The sequence below is a fragment of the Mustelus asterias genome, chromosome 20 (genome assembly GCF_964213995.1).
Source record: "Mustelus asterias chromosome 20, sMusAst1.hap1.1, whole genome shotgun sequence".
In the NCBI taxonomy this organism is placed as follows: domain Eukaryota; kingdom Metazoa; phylum Chordata; class Chondrichthyes; order Carcharhiniformes; family Triakidae; genus Mustelus; species Mustelus asterias.
In genome coordinates, this window is record NC_135820.1 from 32,067,311 (window position 1) to 32,090,935 (window position 23,625).

The window sequence follows — 23,625 nt, forward strand, 5'->3', positions numbered from 1 at the left end:
TGAATTTTATCTGTCACTTGTCTGCCCAATCCACCAATGTGTCGATGTCCTTTTGAAGCCACAATATTTCAAATTACACAAAAATTTGTCTCATGAATGCCCATGAATGGCCGGTGGCAATATGTGGCTGTGAAAGCTGACATCAAGAAAAGTGACGAGATGGAATAAGAGCATTTGAAATGAAAGGACTCAGACGGATAGTACTTGTGTCATGAATGGTCTAGCAGACAAACAAGTAGGTGCTCGAGAAAGCTGGTGTAAGACGAACTTGTTTGAGGCAGTGATAGCAAGGAAGCTCACATATTTTAAACATATGGAGATGTTTGAAAAAAAAGAGATAATGGAAGGCAAAACAGCTTGAAAATGTGTACAAGAGAAACTCAAGATGACATGGATGGATAATACCAGAATGTGGACTGGCCTCTCCCTGGGATAGGCAATGAGGGCAGCAGAGATAGAAGTCAATGGAGAAAGATTGTTCATAGTGCAGAAAACCATGTGAACAGGATGGATGGAAGACAGACAGACAGACAATAGATTATTTAAATGGAAAGAGACTGTAGAACTTTGCAATACAGAGGGATCTGGGTGCATTGATATCTAAATTGCAAAAGGTTAGTATACAGGAATGCAAGTGATTAGGAAGCAAATGGAATATTGGTATTTATTGCAGGGGGAATAGAATATACAAGTAGGAAAATCTTACTGCACTTGTACAAGTCCTTGGTGAGACTACACCTGGAGTACTGTGTACAGTTTCATTTTCCTTATTTGTAAAAGGATATAATTACATTAGAAGCAGTTCAGAGTAGGTACACTCATTTCATTCCTTTGCTGAAGGGCTTATCTTTTCAATAGGTTGGGCCTATGTCCTTTGGAATTTAGAAGAATGAGAGGTGATCTTAATGAAATGTAAGGGTGGGATTCTCTGATCTTGTCCGTTGCCGCCCCGCTGCCAGCAAGAACGGATAATCTGATGCTCAGCCAAAACTCCATTCACTGCAGCAGCACTGGAGAATTCCAGCCACGGTCAAGGTTAGAGGTTTTCGGCGAAGACCCAGAGGGGACTTGATAGGGCGGATTCTGGGAGGATGGTTCATCTTGTGGGGAAGACTAGAATGAGGAAGCACAGTTTAAGAATAGGGGGTCCTCCCTTTTAAAACTGAGATGAGCAGAATTTATTTTTACCAACGACTGTGTGGTTTTCTGCTTTCACGTCTAGGTCATTAATGTACACTATAAAAAGCAAGGAACCCAGCACCGATCCCTGAGGTACACCACAGATCACAGGTATCCAGTTACAAAAACAACCTTCGACCAACACCCTCTGCCTCCTGGCACTAAGCCAATTTTAGATCCAATTTACACATTCTTTCTTCTCAGATAGGATTCCAATTCCCTTTTGAATTGAATTTTCCCTTTTGAATTGCTCAGGATCCCATGGATTGTTACCGTCTTGATCAGTCTCCCATGCAGGACCTTGTCAAAAACCTTACTGAAGTGCATGTACACTACATCAACTGCACTGCCCTTATTTCCCCCTGACAAAGCTATCACTGACTATCCTTGGATTAATCCTTGCCTCTCCAAGTCAAGATTAATTCTGCCCCTCAGAATTTCTCCAATAATTTCCCTATTAATGATATTAGGCTCACTGGCCTATAATTGCCTGGTTTTTCCTTACTTCCCTTCTTGAATAATGGCACCACATTAGCTGTCCTCCATCCTCTGGCACCTCTCTTGTGCCTGTGACTTTCTCTGGCTGCTTGAGGGGAACAATTGATTTAAATACAAAAAGAAAACCATTGTAAGAGCCTGTAACACTCCCAATGCTAACTATGCCACAGTCCCATTCCCTGCTTTCGATACCTACATCGTCCTTCTCCATTGTGAACACAGATGCAAAAAACTCATTTAAAACTTCATCTACGTCTTCTAGCTCTACACAGATTGCCACTTTGATCCCGAATGGGCCCTACTCTTTCTCTGTTACTCTCTTATCCTTAAGATGCTTAAAAACACCTTAGCATTTACTTTATTTTGACCCCCTTTTTGTTCTCCTAATTTTTTTAAGCATACCCCCTGCACTTTCTATACACCACTAGGGATTTCCACTATTCCACTTTGCTTTTTGCCTTTAAGGCATGCCTTAACACCTCCCTATTTGACCTAAATTTGGTCATCTGAGCTTCCTTATGGGTCTCAGTATCATATCAGAATTGCTTCATAATGCTCCTGCGAAGCACCTTGGGATGGCTCATAACGTTAAAGAGTTGAATAAATATAGGTTGTTATTGACCCAAGATTTTTTTCATTGCCTCTCCCAGGAAATGACATGGCTGTCGGACAGGGGAGGGGTGGTGGAAGGAAATAGTGTCTAGTCATGATGCTGCAGCCATCTTGAGGTGTGGGACAGGCTTGATGAACCAACTGGTCTTTTTCTGTCCATCAAATTTGTGTGTTTGCAGCTTAGTATAGATTATACCTGGGAGCTAGCTGATCTGTACAACTCAGCTATTCCCATTGAACTATCAGAAAAGCTTGGTTAAAAAACCGGGTTATCCTTCAACTTGGTTTTCAGAAAGAAAAACTCTAAAGAAAGCACATTGTTTTAATTCACACTGCAGGGATTCCCTCATCTTTTCCGGAAAGCAGTGTCAGCTTCTGTGGCATACCTTCGCAATACGTCCTAAATATGATTTGAGAAACCATCATGAATGCACAGAATCATGTTTCTATATTAGAGCATTACGGTCAAATCCTTCTCAAGATCAAAATCAATAGATCATTATTTCAATGCATTCATCATCAAATCAAGCAGTGTTACTTTCCCCAAAGCGTCATTGTATGAATTAAATCACTAAATAAAGGCTTTCATGGTTACAGATCAAAGGTTCTCATTAAAAAAATATTATAATATGAGTCAATATGCTGTTTCTATTGATCTAATATATTGAGCATGTAAATCAAAGTCAGAAAAGAGTGAGGGATAGGGGAGATTCATGGGCTGAATTCTTAAACAAGGTCGGAGCTGAGATCAGAGGAGGGTGGACCTGCAACTTGGTGCGTTGGCCATTGCTGGTGCAGCACCACATCCTGACCCTGCATCATTTTCAGAGAGGCAGAGTCAGGGTTGGAACAGTTTTGTACCTGCAATTGGTGGGTAGCCAATTGACGTTAATTAAATACAATTTATTTAAGCAGCCTATTAAGATCTGCTCTCACGCCAACTGGCATTTCCAGTAAGCAAAGGGGCAGCCAACGGCGGCCTGGAACACATTTAGATCAATGTGGTGGGCTCAGGTTGGGAATGGAGGACCTTCCTGCACCCTTAAGAGTCAGCAGGCCACAGGTACAATTGCCAGCCATCATCTGGAGGAGCTGACCCTCTATATTTGCAGCCAGATAGGTGTAGCCATTTTAAATATTTAAAAAAAAACTTGCCTGGCCTTCTTCCTCTCGTTCCCCAGATTCAGATCACAACTTTCACCTTGGCTGATGGGATTGCTAATCTGTGAGTGCTAGAAGGGCTTGCAATGGTGGACAAAGCTCATTCCTTGGTCTTTAATTGGTTAAACCTTTAAAAATACAGCTGGGTGCGTCTGGAACAAGCCATGTGTGGTCTGGACCGTGAAAAGTTTCATACACTGGGATCCTGACTCTGGAATAGAACTTTGCCTGCATTGGGGAGTCAGGAAGCCGTGCAGAAAAAATTTACAAAGGCAGTGGGACCAAATTGTAGAGGTGGTAAATGCCAGGAATCCACCCACAAAAATCTGGATTGCAGGCCACAAAAAGTTTGATGGCCTCACACAAGTGGTCAACATCAGTGAATGCATCCTCACATGCTGGATCCCACCAACTGCAACATTAGCCTCCACATCGCTCAGTGCACCACAACCCCTTCACTCACCTACCAACCATCACAGTCAATCACAATTCACACCTAACATTCATAGGTTCTCTTCCCCCTCACATACTTAACACGGCAGCGAGTCTCATGCCCATATTTCACAGCTCGCACACGCTGCCAGCTTTTCAACCAGGCAGCCATATTACCTAACATATTCACTCTCAGACACACTTTGCACTCTCTTGCAGCACAAAGTGGCACATTACCGGAGGCAGCAGGAGTAACTAGCTCCTCCTCACTCTCTGCAGCAGATGGTGCTCTATTATTGGAATGGTCATGATTAAGGCTGTGCTCAGTAGCAGGGCTGAAACCAGCAATATGGCAGTATGCTCATATGTAACCCTCTCTCTCATGTCCCATCACCCCCTCATTGAACACATTACTAATTTACCGCCGGTGATGTAGGAACACAACTCTTCCTTTACTCACCCTCCCCCTTATCACAACCCCGTTCTTCTGTCTTTTGCCTTTCTCCAAGAAATGCGACGTTGGCAAGCAGTTGTGGAGGGGCAAGAGATGGAAAGGCAGGATGACAGCAATGGAGAGGAAATTCTGCTCCTCACATTCACATTGACAGCCACTACCTGTAATACTGGCACTGCTTGTAGTTGGGAGGATAGATTGGAGGTGGGATCCGCACATGTGAGGTAGGTGGTATGAGCCGGGCTATAGGGCAAGAGCACAGGTGCCAGCTCCCCAGAGGGTGAGGTTACATACTGGACTCAACTGTGAACTTTAATGTGAAGAAGGTTGATGGGTTTGCATAGTGAAATGTGTGGTGTGTTGACAAGCCTGTCAGAGAGCCAGAGGTCAAAGTCAATGAGAATGGAAGAGTCCAGCACTGACTTGGCACAGAACTCTGCGCAGAACTTGAGAATCTATACTTTCCAGCATGGAATGGTTACTAGCTACTTGAGATCATCCACAGGCCATATCTGATGTCTCTGCTTCCATTGTCACAAGCAGTCAGAAGTCAGAATGCTGCCATGCAAGCTCAGGCTGTTCCCACCATAGCTGTGGGTCTCACTGCAAACCAACAATTTGTCATCCAGATTACTAGGATTGCTGAGACACCACCCTAGGAAATGGCAGTGGCTCTATGGAGTGAGAATCTGCTGTCCTCTCTCTGGATAACATCTTGTGGTCTCCTCCCATTGCCACCACTGCCACTCTGCCAGTATTGGTGCTGTTGTCTGTAAGCCAGCCAGCCTAGACTGCTCGGGACCTTGCCAAGTTCTGTCTGATGAGAACTCAAATTATCAAGGTTGTCACCCCCACTGAAGGCCAGCAGTCTCCCAAAAACCATGATGTATCCACTGAGGTAGCACGGTGTAGGAATACTAGGACAGGCAAAGAGACATGGAAGACAGGCACTAATGGAATGCACAAAGGTAATTAGTTGGTACTTGTATGCAATATAGCATGGCTGAATTCCTAATTTCTATTTGAAATGTTTATTTTGGGCTGGTTTTTATTTTTGCATTGTGACAAAGGAGACTGCAATGACCTGTGACAGAGGGAAGCAAAATTATGGATCTGTTGGCGCATGGGGGAATTTGGGTTGTGTTTACTGCTTTCACGGTTGAATGGGTCAGTTATCGATAGCTTGGTCAGAAAGGAGCTGCGCTGGTTCACTCCTCCCTTCTTCCTTTCTCTTCTTCATTTGTCTACTGTATAGTTGCTGGCAAGGACTATGCTCCATGATGGTGAGGTCATTCAGCATATACAGTGGAGCCCCGATTTTACACGCACCGATTTAGCGCGAAATCAGATATTACGCGACTGCGCAATGGACCCCTTTTTTTTACTATTTCCCGGTTTAGTGAATTAGCGTGACCCCGATTCAGCGCAACCCCGATAACATTCGCAATCACATTTTATGGACCCCAACCATCGCGTTAAAACGGGGCTCCACTGTACCTGGAAAGCATGGATGTTAGGGAACTTGGGGAAATAAATAGTGATGTCTTGAGGAGTGTACATATTACAGAGAAGGAGGTGCTGGAAGTCTTAAAGAGCATCAAGGTAGATAAATCCCCGGGACCTGGTGAAGTGTATTCCAGGAGATTGTGGGAGGTGAGGGAGGAAATTGCGGGTCCCCTAGCCGAGATATTTGAATCATCGATTGTCACGGGGTGAGGTGCCTGAAGATTGGAGAGTGGCAAATGTTGTGCCTTTGATTAAAAAGGGCTGCAGGGAAAAGCCTGGGAACTACAGGCCAGTGAACCTCACATCTGTGGTGGGTAAATTGTTGGAAGGTATTTTGAGAGACAGGATCTACAGGCATTTAGAGACGCAAGGACTGATTAGGGACAGTCAGCATGGCTTTGTGAGTGGAAAATCATGTCTCACAAATTTGATTGAGTTTTTTGAAGGGGTAACCAAGAAGGTAGATGAGGGCAGTGCAGTTGATGTTGTCTACGTGGACTTTAGCAAGGCCTTTGACAAGTTACCGCATGGTAGGTTGTTGCATAAGGTTAAATCTCACGGGATCCAGCGTGAGGTATCTAAATGGATACAAAATTGGCTTCTTGACAGAAGCCAGAGAGTGGTTGTAGAGAATTGTTTTTCAAAGTGGAGGCCTGTGACCAGCGGTGTGCCTCAGGGATCAGTGCTGGGTCCACTGTTATTTGTCATTTATATTAATGATTTGGATGAGAATATAGGAGGCATGGTTAGTAAGTTTGCAGATGACACCAAGATTGGTGGCATAGTGGACAGTGAAGAAAGTTATCTCCAACTGCAACGGGATCTTAATCAATTGGGCCAGTGGGCTGATGGATGGCAGATGGAGTTTAATTTAGACAAATGCGAGGTGATGCATTTTGGTAGATTGAACCAGGGCAGGACTTACTCAGTTAATGGTAGGGCATTGGGGAGAGTTACAGAACAAGGAGATCTAGGGGTACATGTTCATAGCTCCTTGAAAGTGGAGTCACAGGTGGACAGACTGGTGAAGAAGGCATTCAGCATGCTTGGTTTCATAGGTCAGAACATTGAATACAGGAGTTCGGATGTCTTGTTGAAGTTGTACAAGACATTGGTAAGGCCACACTTGGAATACTGTGTGCAATTCTGGTCACCCTATTATAGAAAGGATATTATTAAACTAGAAAGAGTGCAGAAAAGATTTACTAGGATGCTACCGGGACTTGATGGATTGAGTTATAAGGAGAGGCTGAATAGACTGGGACTTTTTTCTCTGGAGCGTAGGAGGCTGAGGGGTGATCTTATAGAGGTCTATAAAATAATGAGGGGTGCAGATCAGCTAGCTAGTCAATATCTATTCCCAAAGGTAGGGGAGTCTAAAACTAGAGGGCATAGGTTTAAGGTGAGAGGGGAGAGATACAAAAGTGTCCAGAGGGGCAATTTTTTCACAGAGGGTGGTGAGTGTCTGGAACAAGCTGCCAGAGGTAGTAGTAGAGGTGGGTACAATTTTGTCGTTTAAAAAGCATTTAGATAGTTACATGGGTACAATAGTTATAGAGGGATGTGGGCCAAATGCGGGCAATTGGGATTAGTTTAGGAGTTTTAAAAAAAAAGGTCAGCATGGACAAGTTGGGCCGAAGGGCCTGTTTCCATGCTGTAAACCTCGAAGACTCTATGACTTCAAACTTTGATTCTCACTCTGCTGAGTACTGAGGGTCTCCTCTCCTTTCAAGCTGTGTAAGCGGTGGATGAATTGTGTAAGCATACCAATGGTCTGTTCCATAATATTTCATGTGGCAACGAAGCGTAAATGTTTTGCATGTTGTCCATGTGTACAGGGATTGCATGCTGGAGTCACATCATCGAAGGACAGTCCTTGTTGTCCAGTAGCCACCCTCCAGTTTGTCATGGTGACTCAAATTTGGATAGCACGCAGACTGCCACAGAATGAAATGTTCATAACTACTGCAAGGACACCAGGCATTGACCAACACAATTTGCTGCATACAAACTGGGGATTGAGGGCACCTCAGTTGCAGTACATGCAGACTTGAAATGTTAACTGTTTCTCTCAGTCCTGCTGAGATTTTCCAGCATTTTCTGTTTTTATTACACCAGTTTCTTTGTTTGGATTGGTCTTTAATAGAAATATAATGCTTTTTCCCTTTAAGTTTTCTTGTACCACTTATATTTCCAACGACACATTTAATTGGAAATGATTGACATCGACTGAAATAGCAACGTTGGAAATGTTAGTTTAGAATGATCCCTGTGACCACAGTTGCCAATTACTAGGCTTAGTGACTAAGTCAACAATTTACACTTGCTTCTATAGTAATTACTGTGCTATGCATTCATCAACAATCAGGAATCCATTAAAAAAAAATTAAAACACTGAGAATAGCAATAATTGATCTTAAATGATATATAAAATGTGGCGTGAGATGAAGATGGCTCTATAATCTTTGCAATTCAGTTCTGTGCACTATTGAAGGTAAAAGCTATTATGCTGAATGACATTTCAATCCTCTTGTAATTCATTTCTAGTCTTTAAATTACAGGTCATTTCAAATCCAGTTTCATTAAGTTTGTTGCTAACATGACTGCTGATTTGCTGATCTACTGAAAATCAATTGCATTTTTCTTTGAAGGATAAATTGCACAGATACCAATTCAACAAAAACTTTGTAAAGAGAGAGACTTTGATCAAAACATTCCAAACAAATTTCAGTCAGTAACATTGTGAAAATATAATGAAGGTGAGATGCAGGGAGAAGGGATTTGGGCACCTGCCAATATGTAGATGGTTAACCAACTTCATTTTTGCTGGAAACTCCACTGATCTGCCATTAAGTAAAACTTCCCAGGCGCGAGGCTGATTTCGCCGGCAGAACGGGGCTGACAAGATCGCGAGAGGTGAGAAATTGGGCACAAACCCGATTTTTCACCTCTTACCCTACCTTACCGGAATGCCATGCCGATTGACTGGCATGGCAAGGATGTCCTTGAAATCACTCTACTGAATCATGCGACTCACAAATTGTCAGATCTGTCCAAAAGGATTTCTACAGAGTACAAAACACATATTCATTGACTGCTACCACTGAATTAGCAAGTAAGTTAGCTATTCCACCCTTTAAGCCATTCATGACTTCCTTCTCACTCTTCATAGGCCCAGGTTTTGTGTTTGTAATGATAGTGAAACTCTCAGTGTTTGCTGATATTACAATTGGGAAATTGACCACAACTTCTGGTGTGCGCACATGCACAGTAAAACTTGGAAATTCAGAAGTTGTTGTCAGTGAATCTTTGCTCCTCTACAGATATAATGTTGCAGTCCTTGAAAATAGAAATCTTTGGAAATCGCTGAATTGACAAGATCTTCCCCTTTTTTGCTGTTAAACCACAACCTTCTCCAAAAAGACCATGCCTTAAGTAGGTGCAACTGGATATTTAGTGGTATACTAAGTCACAATTACTACTCAGTCTACAGCCCTGGAAAACAATTTTTTTATTTATGAAATGTCATTTTTTTCCCATTATTATAAAAATGTCATTGCTTTCTAACATATTTTTTTAAAAGCATGTTCATGACATCTTAGTTTGTAATGCTTATGTCCCAATCTGCCCCAAACTGACCACGGCATGTGGTGCAATGGGCTATTCAAGTGGAGGGGGAAACGGGAATGCAGTTATAGCAGGGGACAGTACAGTTAGAGGGATAGACATTGTTCTCTGTAGCGAAGAGCATGATTCCCAAAGTTAAGTGGAGTAGTGAAAAATATTCTTGGTTTGGAGAATCTCACCTGTAGAATCAGTTTGGGTGGAGATAAATAGCAAAGGAAAGAAGTCACTGGTGGGGTACTTTTATAGGCTCCCTGACAGTAGCTACACTCTGGGATAGAGTAGAAATCAATAAATAATGGGGGGTTGTTAGAAAGGTTCTGCAGTAATCATGGTAGATTTAAATCTTTATACACATTGGATGAACCAAATTGGCAAAGGTAGCCTGGGGGGTGAGTTCATGGTGTGTATTTGGGACAGTTTCATAGAATAATATGATCTGGAATCAGCAAGGCAACAGGCTATTTTCGATCTGGTAATGTGTAAAGATGATGTGGAGATGCCGGCGTTGGACTGGGGTAAACACAGTAAGAAGTTTAACAACACCAGGTTAAAGTCCAACAGGTTTATTTGGTAGCAAAAGCCACACAAAGGCAATTAGGGATGTGTGGCTTTTGCTACCAAATAAACCTATTGGACTTTAACCTGGTGTTGTTAAACTTCTTACAATGTGTAAAGAGACAGGATTAATAAATGACCTCATAGTAAAAGCTCCTCCACCACCGATGCACAGTAGCAGTAGTATGTACCCTCTACAAATTGCACTGCAGGAACTCCACCAAGATTCCTTGGCAACACCATGACCACTACCATCTAGAAGGACAAGGGCGGCAGCAGATACATGGAAACGCCACTACCTAGAAGTTCCCTTCCAAGCCGCTCACCATCCTGACTTCATAATATATTGACGTTCCATCACTGTCACTGGATCAAAATGCAGGAAATCTCTCCCTAACAATGCTACAGTACGTGGACTCCAGTGGCTTCAAGAAGGCAGCTCACCACCATTTTCTCAAAGGCAATTAGGGATGGACAATGATTGCTGACCTAGCCATTGAAGCCCGCATCCTTTGAATGAAAAAAAAACTCTCTTCTTAAGTGTGACATAACATGATAAAATTTCACATTCAGTTTGCTAAAGTGGAATGTGAAAATAAGTTAAAAGATAAGACTACCACAACAGACATTGAAGAAGATACTTTATGACTCCCATCAAAGATATATTCCACTGAGAAAGACTCTGTGAGAAGGATTCGCCATTCATGGCTAACCAAGGAAGTAAAGTACGGTGATTTTTAAAAAATTTGTTCAAGGAATGTGGGTTTTGCAGGCTGACCAGCATTCATTACCCATCTCTAACTGCCCTCCAGGAAGTGGTGGTGCCTTCTTAAACTGCTGATGTCCACGTGGTATAGGTACGCCCATAGTGTTGTTCGCGAGGGAGAGCCAGGAATTTGACCCAGCGACAGTGAGGGAACGGTGATATGTTTCCAAGTGAGTGACATAGAAACATAGAACCATAGAATCACTACAGTGTAGAAGGAGGCCATTCGGCCCACTGAGTCTGAAACTTCATTACTCCAACACTTAGGGCCACATCCTGGGCCATACAAGCTCCCCACAATTCCCATCTGCTTTTTATTTATACCGGGTCAGCTGACCACCACATAATTTTACCATTGGTTACATTGTCTACTGGGTCAGCTGTTCAGCTGACCCTCACAGCATGTTGCCATTGGTTACATTATAACAGATCCAATTTTATCATTGGTTACATTACAACAGAGGGAGTGAATGTTTGTGGAAGGGATCCAATCAAGTAGGCTGCTTTTTCCTAGATGGTGTCAAGCTTCTCGAGTGTTATTGGAGCTGCACTCATCCAGGCAAGTGGAGAGTATTCTATCACACTCTTGACTTCTGTCTTGTAGATTGTCGACTGGCTTTGGGGAGTCAGGAGGTGAGTTACTCACCACAGGATTCCTAGCCTCTGACTTGCCTTGTAGCTACAGTATTTATACAGATAATCCAGTTGAGTTTCTGGTCAATGGTAACCCCCAGGCTGTTGGGTCACTGCCTGTGCTGCGTTTGCACATTCTCCCCGTGTCTGTGTGGGTTTTCTCCGGGTGCTCCGGTTTCCTCCCACAGTCCAAAGATGTGCAGGCTAGGTGCATTGGCCATGATAAATTGCCCCTTAGTGTCCTGGGATGTGTAGGTTAGAGGGATGAGCGGGGTGAATATACAGGGTTACGAGGATAGGGCCGAGGTGGGATTGTTGTCGGTGCAGTCATGATGGGCCGAATGGCCTCCTTCTGCACTGTAGGGTTTCTATGATTCTATGATTCTATGTTGATAGTGGGGGATTCAGAGATGTGTAATGCCATTGAATGTCATACAAAGAACAAAACCACACAGGAACAGGCCCTTCGGCCCTCCAAGCCTGCGCCGATCACGTTTACCAACCACTTTAATCCCTCTATTTCCCATTTGTTTGTATGCCTATCAAGATAAGTCTTAAATATCGCTAACATAACTGCCTCAACCACCTCACTTGACCGTGCATTACAGGCCTCCACCACCCTCTGTGTAAAAAAGCTTCCCCCGCACATCTCCACTGAACCTTTCCCCACTTATCTTGAACTTGTGCCCCCTTGTAATTGTCATTTCTGCCCTGGGAAAAAGCTTCCAACTGTTCACTCTATCTATACCTCTCATAATTTTCTAAACTTCTTTCAGGTCGCCCCTCAGCCTCCGTCTTTCCAGGGAGAACAATCCCAATTTATTCAATTCTTCCTCATAGCTAATACCTTCCATACCAGGCAACATCCTGGTAAACCGTATCTGCACTCTCTCCAAAGCCTCCACGTCCTTCTGGTAATGTGGTGACTAGAATTGGACACAGTATTCCAAATGTGGCTCAACCAATGTTTTATACAACTGTAACATAATTTGCCAACTTTACACTCGATGCCCTGGCCGATGAAAACAAACATGCTATATGCTTTCTTCACCACCTTTTCCACCTGTGCTGCCACTTTTAAGGATCTGTGGACCTGTACTCCCAGATCTCTCTGTGTGCCTATGCTCCTGATAATTCTGCCATTTATTTCATAGCTTCCACCTGAATTGGATCTACCAAAATGCATCACCTCGCATTTGTCCGGACTAAATTACATCTGCCATTTCTCTACCCAATTTTCCAGCCTATCTATATCCTGCTGTATTCTCTGACAATCTTCATCACTATCCGCAACTCTACCAATCTTAAGATCATCCGCAAACTTGCTAATCAGACTGGCTATGTTTTCTTCCAAGTTATTTATATATATTACAAACAGCAGAGGTCCCAGCATTGATCCCTGCGGAACACCACTAGTCAGTTACAGACCTCCATTCAGAAAAACACCCTTCCACTGCTACCCCTGTCTTCTATGGCAAAGCCAGTTCTGAATCCATCTAGCTTCACCCCTGATCCCATGAGATTTAATCTTTTGCACCAGCCTGCCATGAGGGACCTTGTCGAATGCCTTACAGAAGTCCATGTAGACAACATCCACAGTCCTTCCCTCATCAATACTTTTTGTCACTTGCTCAAAAAACGCAATTAAATTAGTGAGACATAACCTCCCATGTACAAAACCATGCTGACTGTCGCTAACAAGACCATTCAGTTCCAAATGTGTATAGATCCTATTCCTAAGAATCCTCTCCAACAGTTTCACTATCACTGACATTAAACACACTGGCCGATAATTACCCGGGTTATCCTTGCTACCCTTCTTAAATAACAACATTGGCTATTCTCCAATCCTCTGGTACCTCACCAGTGACCAATGAAGAAACAAAGATTTCTGTTGGAGGCCCAGCAATTTCATCTCTTGTCTCCCTCAGCAATCTGGGACAGATGCTATCCAGCTCTACATTGATGTTTTTTAAATTCACCTAACACTTCCTCCCTAGTATTGATGACTTGTTCGAAAGGGTTTACACACCCGTCCAAGACACCATCAATTGATGTGTCGCTCTCCTTTGCGAATACTGATGCAAAGTACTCATTAAGGATTTCACCCACTTCCTTTGGTTCTATACATAATTTCCCTCCTTTGTCCTTGAGTGGACCAACTCTTCCTCTATCTACTCTCTTGTTCCTGATATATGTATAAAATGCCTTGGGATTCTCCTTAATCCTGTCTGCCAAGGACATTACATGACCCCCTTCTTGCCCTCCTAACTCCCTGTTTGAGCTGTTTTCTATTTTCCCTATATTCCTCAAATGCTTCATCTGTTTTTAATTGCCTAGACTTCTTGTATGCATCCTTTTTCTTTTTGACTAGACTCTCAATTTCCCTGGTCATCCGTGGTTCCTGAATCCTGCCTTTTCTGTCCTTCCTTTTCATAGGCACATGTCCGTCCTGCACTTCGATCAACTACTCCTTAAAAGACTCCCACATGCCAAATGTGGATTTACTCACAAACAGCCTCTTCCAAACAGCAGCCTATTCTGGTTGTAGTTAGCCTTCCCCCAATTTAGCATCTTAACCCTAGGCCAACACTTGTCCTTTTCCATGAGTATCTGAAAGCTTACGGAATTGTGGTCACTGTTCGCCACAGGTTCCCCCACTGCAGCTTTGGTAACCTGGCTGGGCTCATTCCCTAGTACTAGATCCAGCATAGTCCCCCCTCTGGTCGGACTATCCACATATTGTTCCAAAAAGCCTTCCTGGACACACTTAATAAATTCCTCACCATCATGACCCTTAGCCCTAAGGGATTTCCAGTCAATATGAGGAAAATTGAAGTCTCCCACTACAACAACCCTATTATTTCTAAATCTGTCCAGAATCTGCTTACATGTCTGTTCCTCAACTTCCCGTGGGCTGTTGGGAGGCCTGTAGCACACCATAATGACTGCCCCCTTCCTATTTCTGAGTTCTACCCACAGGATATGATTGTTAGATTTTCTCTTGTTGAAGATGGTCATTGCCTGGCATTTGTATGGTGCGAATGTAACTTGCCGTTTTTCAGCCCAAGCTTTCAATATTGCCCAAGTTTGTTGCATTTGGACACTGACTGCTTCAGTATCTGAGGATTGCGAATGGGCTGAATGGCCTACTCCTGCTCCAATTATCATCCTGGCAGCAAAAGGGGAAACTAGCACAAAGCTGATTTGTACAAAGCTGGGGAACTATTCCGAACTTGGAACATCAAAAGGATCATATGTTATTGGACATTGAAGCTGGTAGAGCATAAACAAATGTGCTTAATATGGTTATGAATAAAAATGTCTGAATACTGTAATCTCAGATTGTTTACTGGAATGATTAATGAGATGCTGGTTTTGCTAGTTGATGGAAGGCTATAGCTGAATGAGCCACAACTGCAATCAGTAAGGGGTCAATAATGCATCTCCTCCATCCCAACATCAAAGATGTTACACTTGCTACTTGCTGCAGTTGCACTGGGGTTTGAAACCACTCCCCATTTCAGATCAGGAATTACATATTAGTGTTGAGCTGTAATTTCAACTAACTTCACATCTGAAAGAACCTTCAGACCATATAATAACATTCATCAAGGAACTGATGTGTTTATTTTGCATAAGGTGTCAGCTTCTTCAAAAATGGATTACAAATAATTAAGGTGAACATGCTTTTAAAAAATTTCATTCTGTCTGCTTCTGTTGGTTTCTTGGGTATATTTTTATACCCACCGGGAAAAAAGATACAAAAGCCTGGGGTCATGTACCAACCGACTCAAGAGCAGCTTCTTCCCTGCTGCCGTCAGACTTTTGAATGGACCGAAGTTGATCTTTCTAACCTAGCTATGACTGTAATACTACATTCTGCACTCTCTCGTTTCCTTCTCTATGAGCGGTATGCTCTGTCTGTGTAGCGAGCAAGAAACAATACTTTTCATTGAATGCTAATACGTGACAATAATAAATCAAATCAAATCAAATTTTTCATCATTAGGCCGCTAATGATTTTGCCATGGTTCCTTTTTTTATATAGAGAAGACACCAAGGACAATTTCAGCCTTTGCCTCATGGGCCACGATGCAGTGGAGTTAATTGCACATCCCCCAGTGAACCAGCCTGGTTATCATCAATTTCACTGGAATGAAAATTGGATTCCATACTGAGTGGGAGAGCTCCTTCACCAGTTTATTACCCATGTAGTGAAAGTGAACAATTTCCCCATGTCGTGATGGTATAATTTTGGCTGCATGCCAATTACAGAGCACTGTCTTCATGAGTGTTTGGTTAGCTTTAATTTTATTTGAAGAGCGGGTAGATAGAAATAAGGCTAGTGTGATTTATTTATGACAAAAGCATACTAGATAGATGTAAGCTGTGATTTAAGCAAACATTACCAGTTAAATACGTTTTCCGTGAAGATTGTCTCTCAGCAGTCACAGGTAAGCTTCAAAGAAAAGAGCTGAAGAATGGTAGTGTGTGACTACTGCAGTAATTTATTTTATCATATGTGTGACCGTGACTATATAAGTAATTATTAATAATAGTTATCATCTTATAAGTGTAATTATTGATAATAATAGTTATTATGTATACTCACTTCCTATGAAAGCCAATAAATGCCTTTGAACCCTATTATCTTGAGGAACCATTCTCTAACAGCCTGGGCTCACGGCTATGATTCACCACACAGTGAAATCCTTTGCTATGGTTTGTGTAACATGGATCTTCCGTTATAAGCTATTTCTCCTGTTCCTTCCCATTTGTTTCTTGCTCCCAAGAAAATCAGTTGTTCAGAATGTTTCTTCCCCAACTTTGCATCCCTCTGTGCAGGTGCAGCCTCCCCTTTGTTCTTTGTTTCTTCTCGATTGAAAACAGCAATCAAGGACCATGGATGTGAATCCACAGTCTGTTGCTCTGGACTGCATCTGTGCCATCATCCCATCCATCTTGTTGAGTTCCTCATTTTGATGGGCATGTCAGGGATGCAGAGAGCCTCTGCCATGTACATTGCAATAAGTAATCTTGCTCACATCTAAGGTCTGGTTATAAGGGCTTAGCTCTCTCTAACTTTAACAAGCGCTTCTACCCTCCCAGACCTCTGCTGTCCTCAAATTGTAGCTCTTTGCGCATCTCCAATTTTCTTTGCACTGCCATTGATAACCATGCCTTTAGCTACCTTGTCCCAAAGTGCTACAATTCTCCCCCTAACCTTTCTGCGTCTCAGTTTTTCACTTTTTTTTTCAGACACCCCTGAATACCTAACTCCTTGACCAGTGGTTTGACTTGGTGTCAAATGTTGCTTCCTCGCCACAGTGCCTTGCGATGTTTTAAGATGTTAAAAGTGGTATATAAATGAAAGTGGTATATAAATGTGGTTGTGAGGAAAAGTAATATTCAGAGTGTAGAAGGAAAGATGGAGACAACTGACATTTACAAGATGATCATTGAGCTAGAGCACTATCCTTTAGTCTTCAGATCTGAACACCAATAAAAACAACTTGTATTTAAACAGCACATCAAATAAATTAACATGCTCCAAGGAGCTTCAGGAACTCAATAAAGCAAGATTTGACACTGAGTCACATCGGGAAGATATCAGCACAGATGACAAAAGGTTTGGTCAAAAAGGTAGCTTTTTTAAGCAGGATCTTAAAAGAAGGGAAAGAGCTGAAGAGGTTGAGAAAGAGAATTCCAGAGCTAAAGCTTCTTTGGCAGCTGAAGGCACGGCCACCAATGGTGGAGCAATTAAAATTGAGAGTGCTCAAGGAGCCGGAATCAGATGAATGCTGACATCTTGGAGGGTTGAGAAGCTGGATGGGGATTATGGGAATAGGAAGGGTGAGATCATGGAGGATTTGAAAATAAAGTTGCAAATGTTTAAACCAAGGCATTGCTCAATGGGGAGCCAATATAGATCAGCAAGCACAGGGGTGGTGGATGAATGGGTCAGAGTGCATTGGATGATGCAAAGTTTACAGAAGGTTGAAAATGGAAGTCCTGCTAGGAGTGCATTGAATTAGTCAAGTCTAGAGGTAGGAAAGGCATGGATAAAGGTTTTGGCAGCAACTGAGCTGAAGCAGATACTGTTGGGTGATGCTAGAAGTCATAGAAATCATAGAAACCCTACAGTGCAGAAAGAGACCATTTGGCCCAACGAGTCTGCACCGACCACAACCCCACCCAGGCCCTACCCCCATATCCCTACACATTTACCTGCTAATCCCTCTAACCTACACATCTCAGGACACTAAGGGGTAATTTTAGCATGGCCAATCAACCTAACCCGCAACGTTGCGGAGGAGGAAGCAGATGGTCTTACTGATAGCTCAGATATGTGATCAGAAACTCATCTCTGGATCAATCATGACAGCAATGTTGCTGAAAGTTTATTTTAGCTTCAAACTGTTGCCCGAGACCAAACTGTTGTCAGTGACCAAGGTTTGTGGTGGGGACTAAAGACAATGGGGGCAATCTTACCAAATAAAATTCTAAGTGCAAATGGGGAAGTTTCAGACCATTTTTCGGTGAGAGAATAAATGAAATCTTATGACATTTAGAAAAAGAAAATGAGCCAAAGTGTGATTCTCACCAGTAGGGGGAGTGGATGGAGTCTGTTCACACTGGGAAGCTGGCTTCTTACTGCTAGAGGGCGCTGTTGCATGCGGCTGATATCCCAGTGCACTATGTACAAGAGTACATAATACACTGGGGGATTGTCACTCCCCCTACCCACCCGGACATTGGCTCCTCCACCCCCTTGATCCCAGCCTCAACCCCCCCTGATTGCATCCCGGGCTCACTAAGAATATTTAAATGAAAATGAAGAGATCGCCCCCAGTGATTTTGGTCTTCTCAATATTAAGTTGGGGAAAATCTCTGCCGATCACAGTAGTGGATGTCAGACAAGCAGTCTGACAATTTAGTGATAGTGGAGAGGTCACAAGGAGTTGTGGTGAGGCAAAGTTGGATGTCATCAGCATACATGAGAGAGAGGGAGAGAGAGAGAGAGAGAGTGCAAATGCTGAGGCTCGGAAGGTGGTGATAGCAGAACCCCACTAGATTGGCAATCAAGTTGTTTCTGGACTTGACCTTGACTGCACTCCCTTGGCTCCTTGTCCTGGCAAACATCTCTCCTCCACATATCCACTTGCAACAAAATGATAGAAAAAGATTGCAATGTCCCCGACCTGCCACTTCATGCTGATCTATTCAGCCCACCAAAGATATAGCTCCCATCAAGAAGGGAAAAAGCTTCCCACAAATTACTTCAACACAAATTCCACCTGGACAAATGAATGGGACTTATTGGGCATGACAGACAAGTACCTGGTCTTAACCCTCCAAGGAAAGTGTGGTCCACCCTCAACAGGTTCAGGAATGGCCCTGGCCTCTGTTTGACCAAAGTCCACAGATGAGGCATTAGTGTCAGCCCCCAAAGTGCCTGTGGGAGACAGCAAACTATGCAACACATCATAGAAGAGTGTCTAATCCACTGACGCAGCAAAGGCCTATCTGCACTCAGCACACAGGACCAAAAGAAACTGCATGGCTTAGAGACTTTGCATTCACTAAATAAATAAATCAGCATATATGAGTTTGACACCAGCTGAGGTTAATGAGTTCGCCGGCCTGGCCTGAGATAACTGATTTCAACTACTACAGAAACACTAAAGTTAGCTTTAGTGAACAAGGGTTAAAAAATGAAAAAAAAAAATCAGCCAGTGTTCCTGCTTGTGACTGTTACCTGGCATCTCCTGTTAGTAAGTAGGTGCATGTGTGGGTGTTGAGTGGGAACAGAACCAGACTATGACCCACATCGTCAATTAACCTACTGACATTCACATGCAAAGAATAATTACTTTGGTGAGGTACTGGCACCCATCAAACTGTCACTGAAACTGATGAAGAAAACTCCTTACAGCAAAAACTATTAAGAGGACACTTAATGGAGGTGTTCAAAATCAGGAATAGTTTTGAAAAAGTGGCTAAGGGGAAACTATTTTCAGTGGTCAAAGGATCGGTAACCAGAAGACAAGTGTTTGACAAAAGAAACTAAAGGTGATATGCGGAAAGGATTTTTTTTACACAGCGAATTGTTGTGATCTGGCAAGGGTGTTGGAAGATTCAATAAGGGCCGGAATTCTCTGGTTGTTCACGCCCCGCCAGCACTGCAAGTGAGAACAGTGAATCTGGCGTTTAGCCAAATCTCTGATCACTGCGGTGGGACTGGAGAATCCTGGCTGTGGGCAAGGTCGGTGAATCCGGCCCTATGTCTTTCAAGAAAGAGAATATTAAAATCAAGACATTGCTGAGTCTGTGAATCCAGTGATTCGGTATAACTTCTTGTTTCTGACGTGCTATATTTTAGAGTGCATTTAATAGTGAGTATCCATCACAATTTACCCAAAACACCAATATTAGAATCAAATTTTTTTCTTCCCATCTTATTGATGGCTGTAGGATTGAGGGGTTATCATGATGCTACCATTTGGCATTTCTAATAATGAGGAATGACATTAAAATAATTAGAGGTCTTTTGGAGATGGGTTAGGATGGATGATTTTAAGAATCATCGTAGGTCTTATTTGTAATTTCATGGGTCAGATACCGGGTGAATATAATATAGTTAGTCTGGCTTTTACAGGTCTTGATGGCAGTCTTATAGAATTGAAATTGTCTGCTGCAAATAAATTGCAATGATGTGGATTTTTTAATTCTTGTCAGTAGAAAACAAATTGATTTTAACATTGATGTTTTAGGTAAATTGCGATGGCTACTCACTATTAAATGCATGCATAGCTGAGGAGCGTCTCATTTTGTGAATAGATATTAATGAATCATAGAATCATAGATTCACACAATATCACAATGCTTGTGATATTGAGGCAAAATGATGGCTTGCATTCATACATCAACGGGCTATCAATGTGTGATGGCTTCTGCTCGGTTGCAATGGGTCATTAGTAGGTGATAGCACAGACTGGAGAGAAAAATTAGTTGAAGGTCATTTTGTATCATTAAAAGAAACTGAAATGCTGAAACATTTATTTTGCCAACAATACAGCAAGGAACAGTTCTTAGCTGCAAAGTAAACAAGACGACACTCGAATTGCCAAAAATAGTGAGCACTACCAACACGTCCATTTGGCAACACATAGGCCAGAATTTTACCAGCATGCCCGCCCGAGGCTCGTAAGATCGCGCCAGACGCCAACGGAGAATGCTGTTCTGCGAGCCTCACCCACCCTGATTTCAGGGCAGGTGTGCCGGTAAAATCAGAGCCATAATATAGACTGAGGGTCATGTATTTAAGCTCCGAGCCCCATAGTTAAAAGCCAATTAAGCACTTTTGCACTTGATAGTAAATTTGTACATTCAGGGCAGGATTTTATGACCTCGCTTGGGCGAGATAGGAAAATCCCACCCTTGGCCAACGGAGAATTCCGTTCTGTGATTCCAGGGTGGGAGAGGTGGTAAAATTCCAGCCTCAGTATCCATTGTGGAATGTAGGAACCCCAGAAAACTGACAAACAGTGAAAATTAAACAATTTTGCATGGATGAATTGTTTTAATATGGCTTCTGTGGAAAACATCCTGTGACATAAATGGAGCAATTGCTACAGTAATTGCAACTGCCACCTGCATTTAAGAGATGGGTCTGAATTCGAAGTATATTTTTAGATTTAAGAGATGCTCTGCAATGAGGTTGATTTATCCTGCAGTTACCTTCACGCTTATGTAGCCCCACATTAAATTTTAGATGTTTATAATGCACCTCATTTGAATAATTGCTTGTAATATTTGCCATGTTAATTGTTGCCCTTCAGATTAGAGATACCATCTTCACCTACAAAAAGAATTGCTTTGGCTCCCACTTATACTTATGATATACTTGTCTAATACTTATGACAAGCATCACGTTTTCTCAGCCATCAAGAGAGTTCTAAGACTCAAAATCATTTTTATTTTCTGTTAAATAAATGAGATAATTTTAAAAATGCAACTAAATCACACAGAAAGGCCTTAATGGATATGTGAGTGCTACAATGATTGCACACGGCATTACGCCAGCTGTATAATATGCAATTATCAATCCTAATGGAAGTAGATTATAGGCAGTGTCAGGAAAAGTCAAAGGGGTAAGTTTGGACAAGGTCCATTTTCAGGCACGGGAATCACAATGTAGATTACCCAGCGCCAAGTCCTGTTGAGGCAGGCAGATTGCAAATTTTGTGTTGCCTGCTCATCTAAATGATTGCAACATGCAGCCCAGCATGGAATATGCAACTGACTGACTGCATGCTTAACAGGAAGCCAAGTGGGCCTTCTTAAATGCAGCCTGTCCTTCTTAAAGGGGGAAGGGGGGGGGGGGGTGGTGTGCTGCAATCACGCAACAGGCACTGCTGCAATTGCCTCTTCAATGACTGGCTGCAAGGAAAAGCACAGTAAATGAAGCAACAAGCAATGGAGAGAGCTTGTAGCTTTGATGAAATGAAAACAGGAAATGCTGGAAAATCTCAGCATGCCTGGCAGCATCTGTGGAGAGAAGACTAGAGCTAAAGGATAGAATTTTCCCATCCAGCCCTCCATGGGAATTGTAGCGGGAGGGGATTTTCCAGTTCTGGGGTGAGCGCGGCTGGAAAATCCAGCTCATTGTTTTCAGTCTATGACTTTTCTTCTTGCTTTTATTCTAGCTTTTCTAATGTGATGTTGGAGGCATTAGTGATGGAGGTGAAAAGGAGGAACTACACAATGTTCCTACAGATGGTCATCAGTCACTCAAGGCACTTGAGAAGGAAATAGGAACAGGTGGCAAGAGAATTCAATTCCCAGAGTTTGGTCCCAAGGATTTGGCTGCAGTGCTGGGAAAAGTTCAATTTGGAGGCGCAAATTCTAAAATTCTATCACCTTTTACATGTAAAAATGTTTCCAACTTCATTTCTGAAAGATCTGGTTCTAATCTTTGCGCTATGTCCCCTGTCCTAGACTCCCCAGGCAACAGAAATAGTCTCTCTCTATCTACCCTGTCAATACCCCTTAATAACTTGGCAACTTCAATCAACTTGGCCCTTACTCTTCTAAATTCTGGGAATAGAACCTTCACACCTGGCTGTATGAGCCCTCAATGTCAAAGCAATACACATGCATTTCCACTGTACACATATTACATGTTTCCCACACAAAAAACACTTCCTACCAGTCACTGAAGGGAAGTAGATGCCAACCAGCAGGGTGAAGTAGGATGTAATATCAGTGAAAACGTAAGGTTGATCCAAGTTGACTGATCTCGCTGAGACGGTCACAGATGGCAAACCATGTTGCTCCACTATCACACCTTTAGTCAGGTAATTCGCCCACAAGTTTTCTAGCACAGAGAAAGAGATAAACCAGGTAAAATTAGCTGGATCATTCTCAGAAACAGCACTACTGATAGACTCGTCAAGTTCTTCACCATGAGTCATACATCATCAACCATGAAGTCATACATCATTAGCAAACATGTTACCTATAATTGAGAGAAAACTCTTGGGCCTAAATTTGCCCTCTACACTTTAGAAATGAGAATTGGAGACTGCAATTTAGAAATTGGATCCTCTACTCAGCATACCTTCTGTATGCTGGAAACTCAAATAAAAGCAAAATACTACGGATGCTAGAAATCTGAAATAAAAACAGAAAATGCTAGATTAACTCAGCAGTTCTGGCAACAGCTGTCGAGAAAAATAGCATTAACATTTCACGTCTATGTGATTCTTGGGTTTTTCACAGAAACTTCAAGGGACCTTGGCGTGTTTGTCCACAGATCTCTGAAGGCAGAAAGGCAGGTTAATAGGGTGGTGAAAAAGGCATATGGCACACTCGCCTTTATCAATTGGGGTATAGATTACAAAAGCAGAGAGGTCATGACGGGGTTGTACAGAACTTTGGTGAGGCCACAGCTGGAGTATTGTGTGCAGTTCTGTTGCCGCATTATAGGAAGGACGTGAACATACTGGAGGGGGTGCAGAGGAGATTTACCAGAATGCGGCCTGGGATGGAACATTTAAGTTATGAAGAAAGATTGTATCGGCTTGTTTTCATTGGAGCAGTGAAGACAGAGGGATGACCTGATTGAGGTGTTCAAGATTATAAGAGGCATGGACAGGGTGGATAGGGAGCAGCCGTTAAAGGGTCAGTTACGAGG

General features: G+C 42.6%; 1 protein-coding gene across 1 annotated transcript in view; it reads right to left on the reverse strand.

Annotated features, from left to right (window-relative positions):
* Positions 1–23,625, reverse strand: part of LOC144508242 (solute carrier family 12 member 5-like) — a 312,299-nt gene that overhangs the window by 80,509 nt on the left and 208,165 nt on the right. The window contains exon 9 of the mRNA XM_078236057.1: positions 22,639–22,806. Coding sequence (XP_078092183.1) covers positions 22,639–22,806 — 168 coding nt within the window. The remainder of the gene's footprint in view (positions 1–22,638; positions 22,807–23,625) is intronic.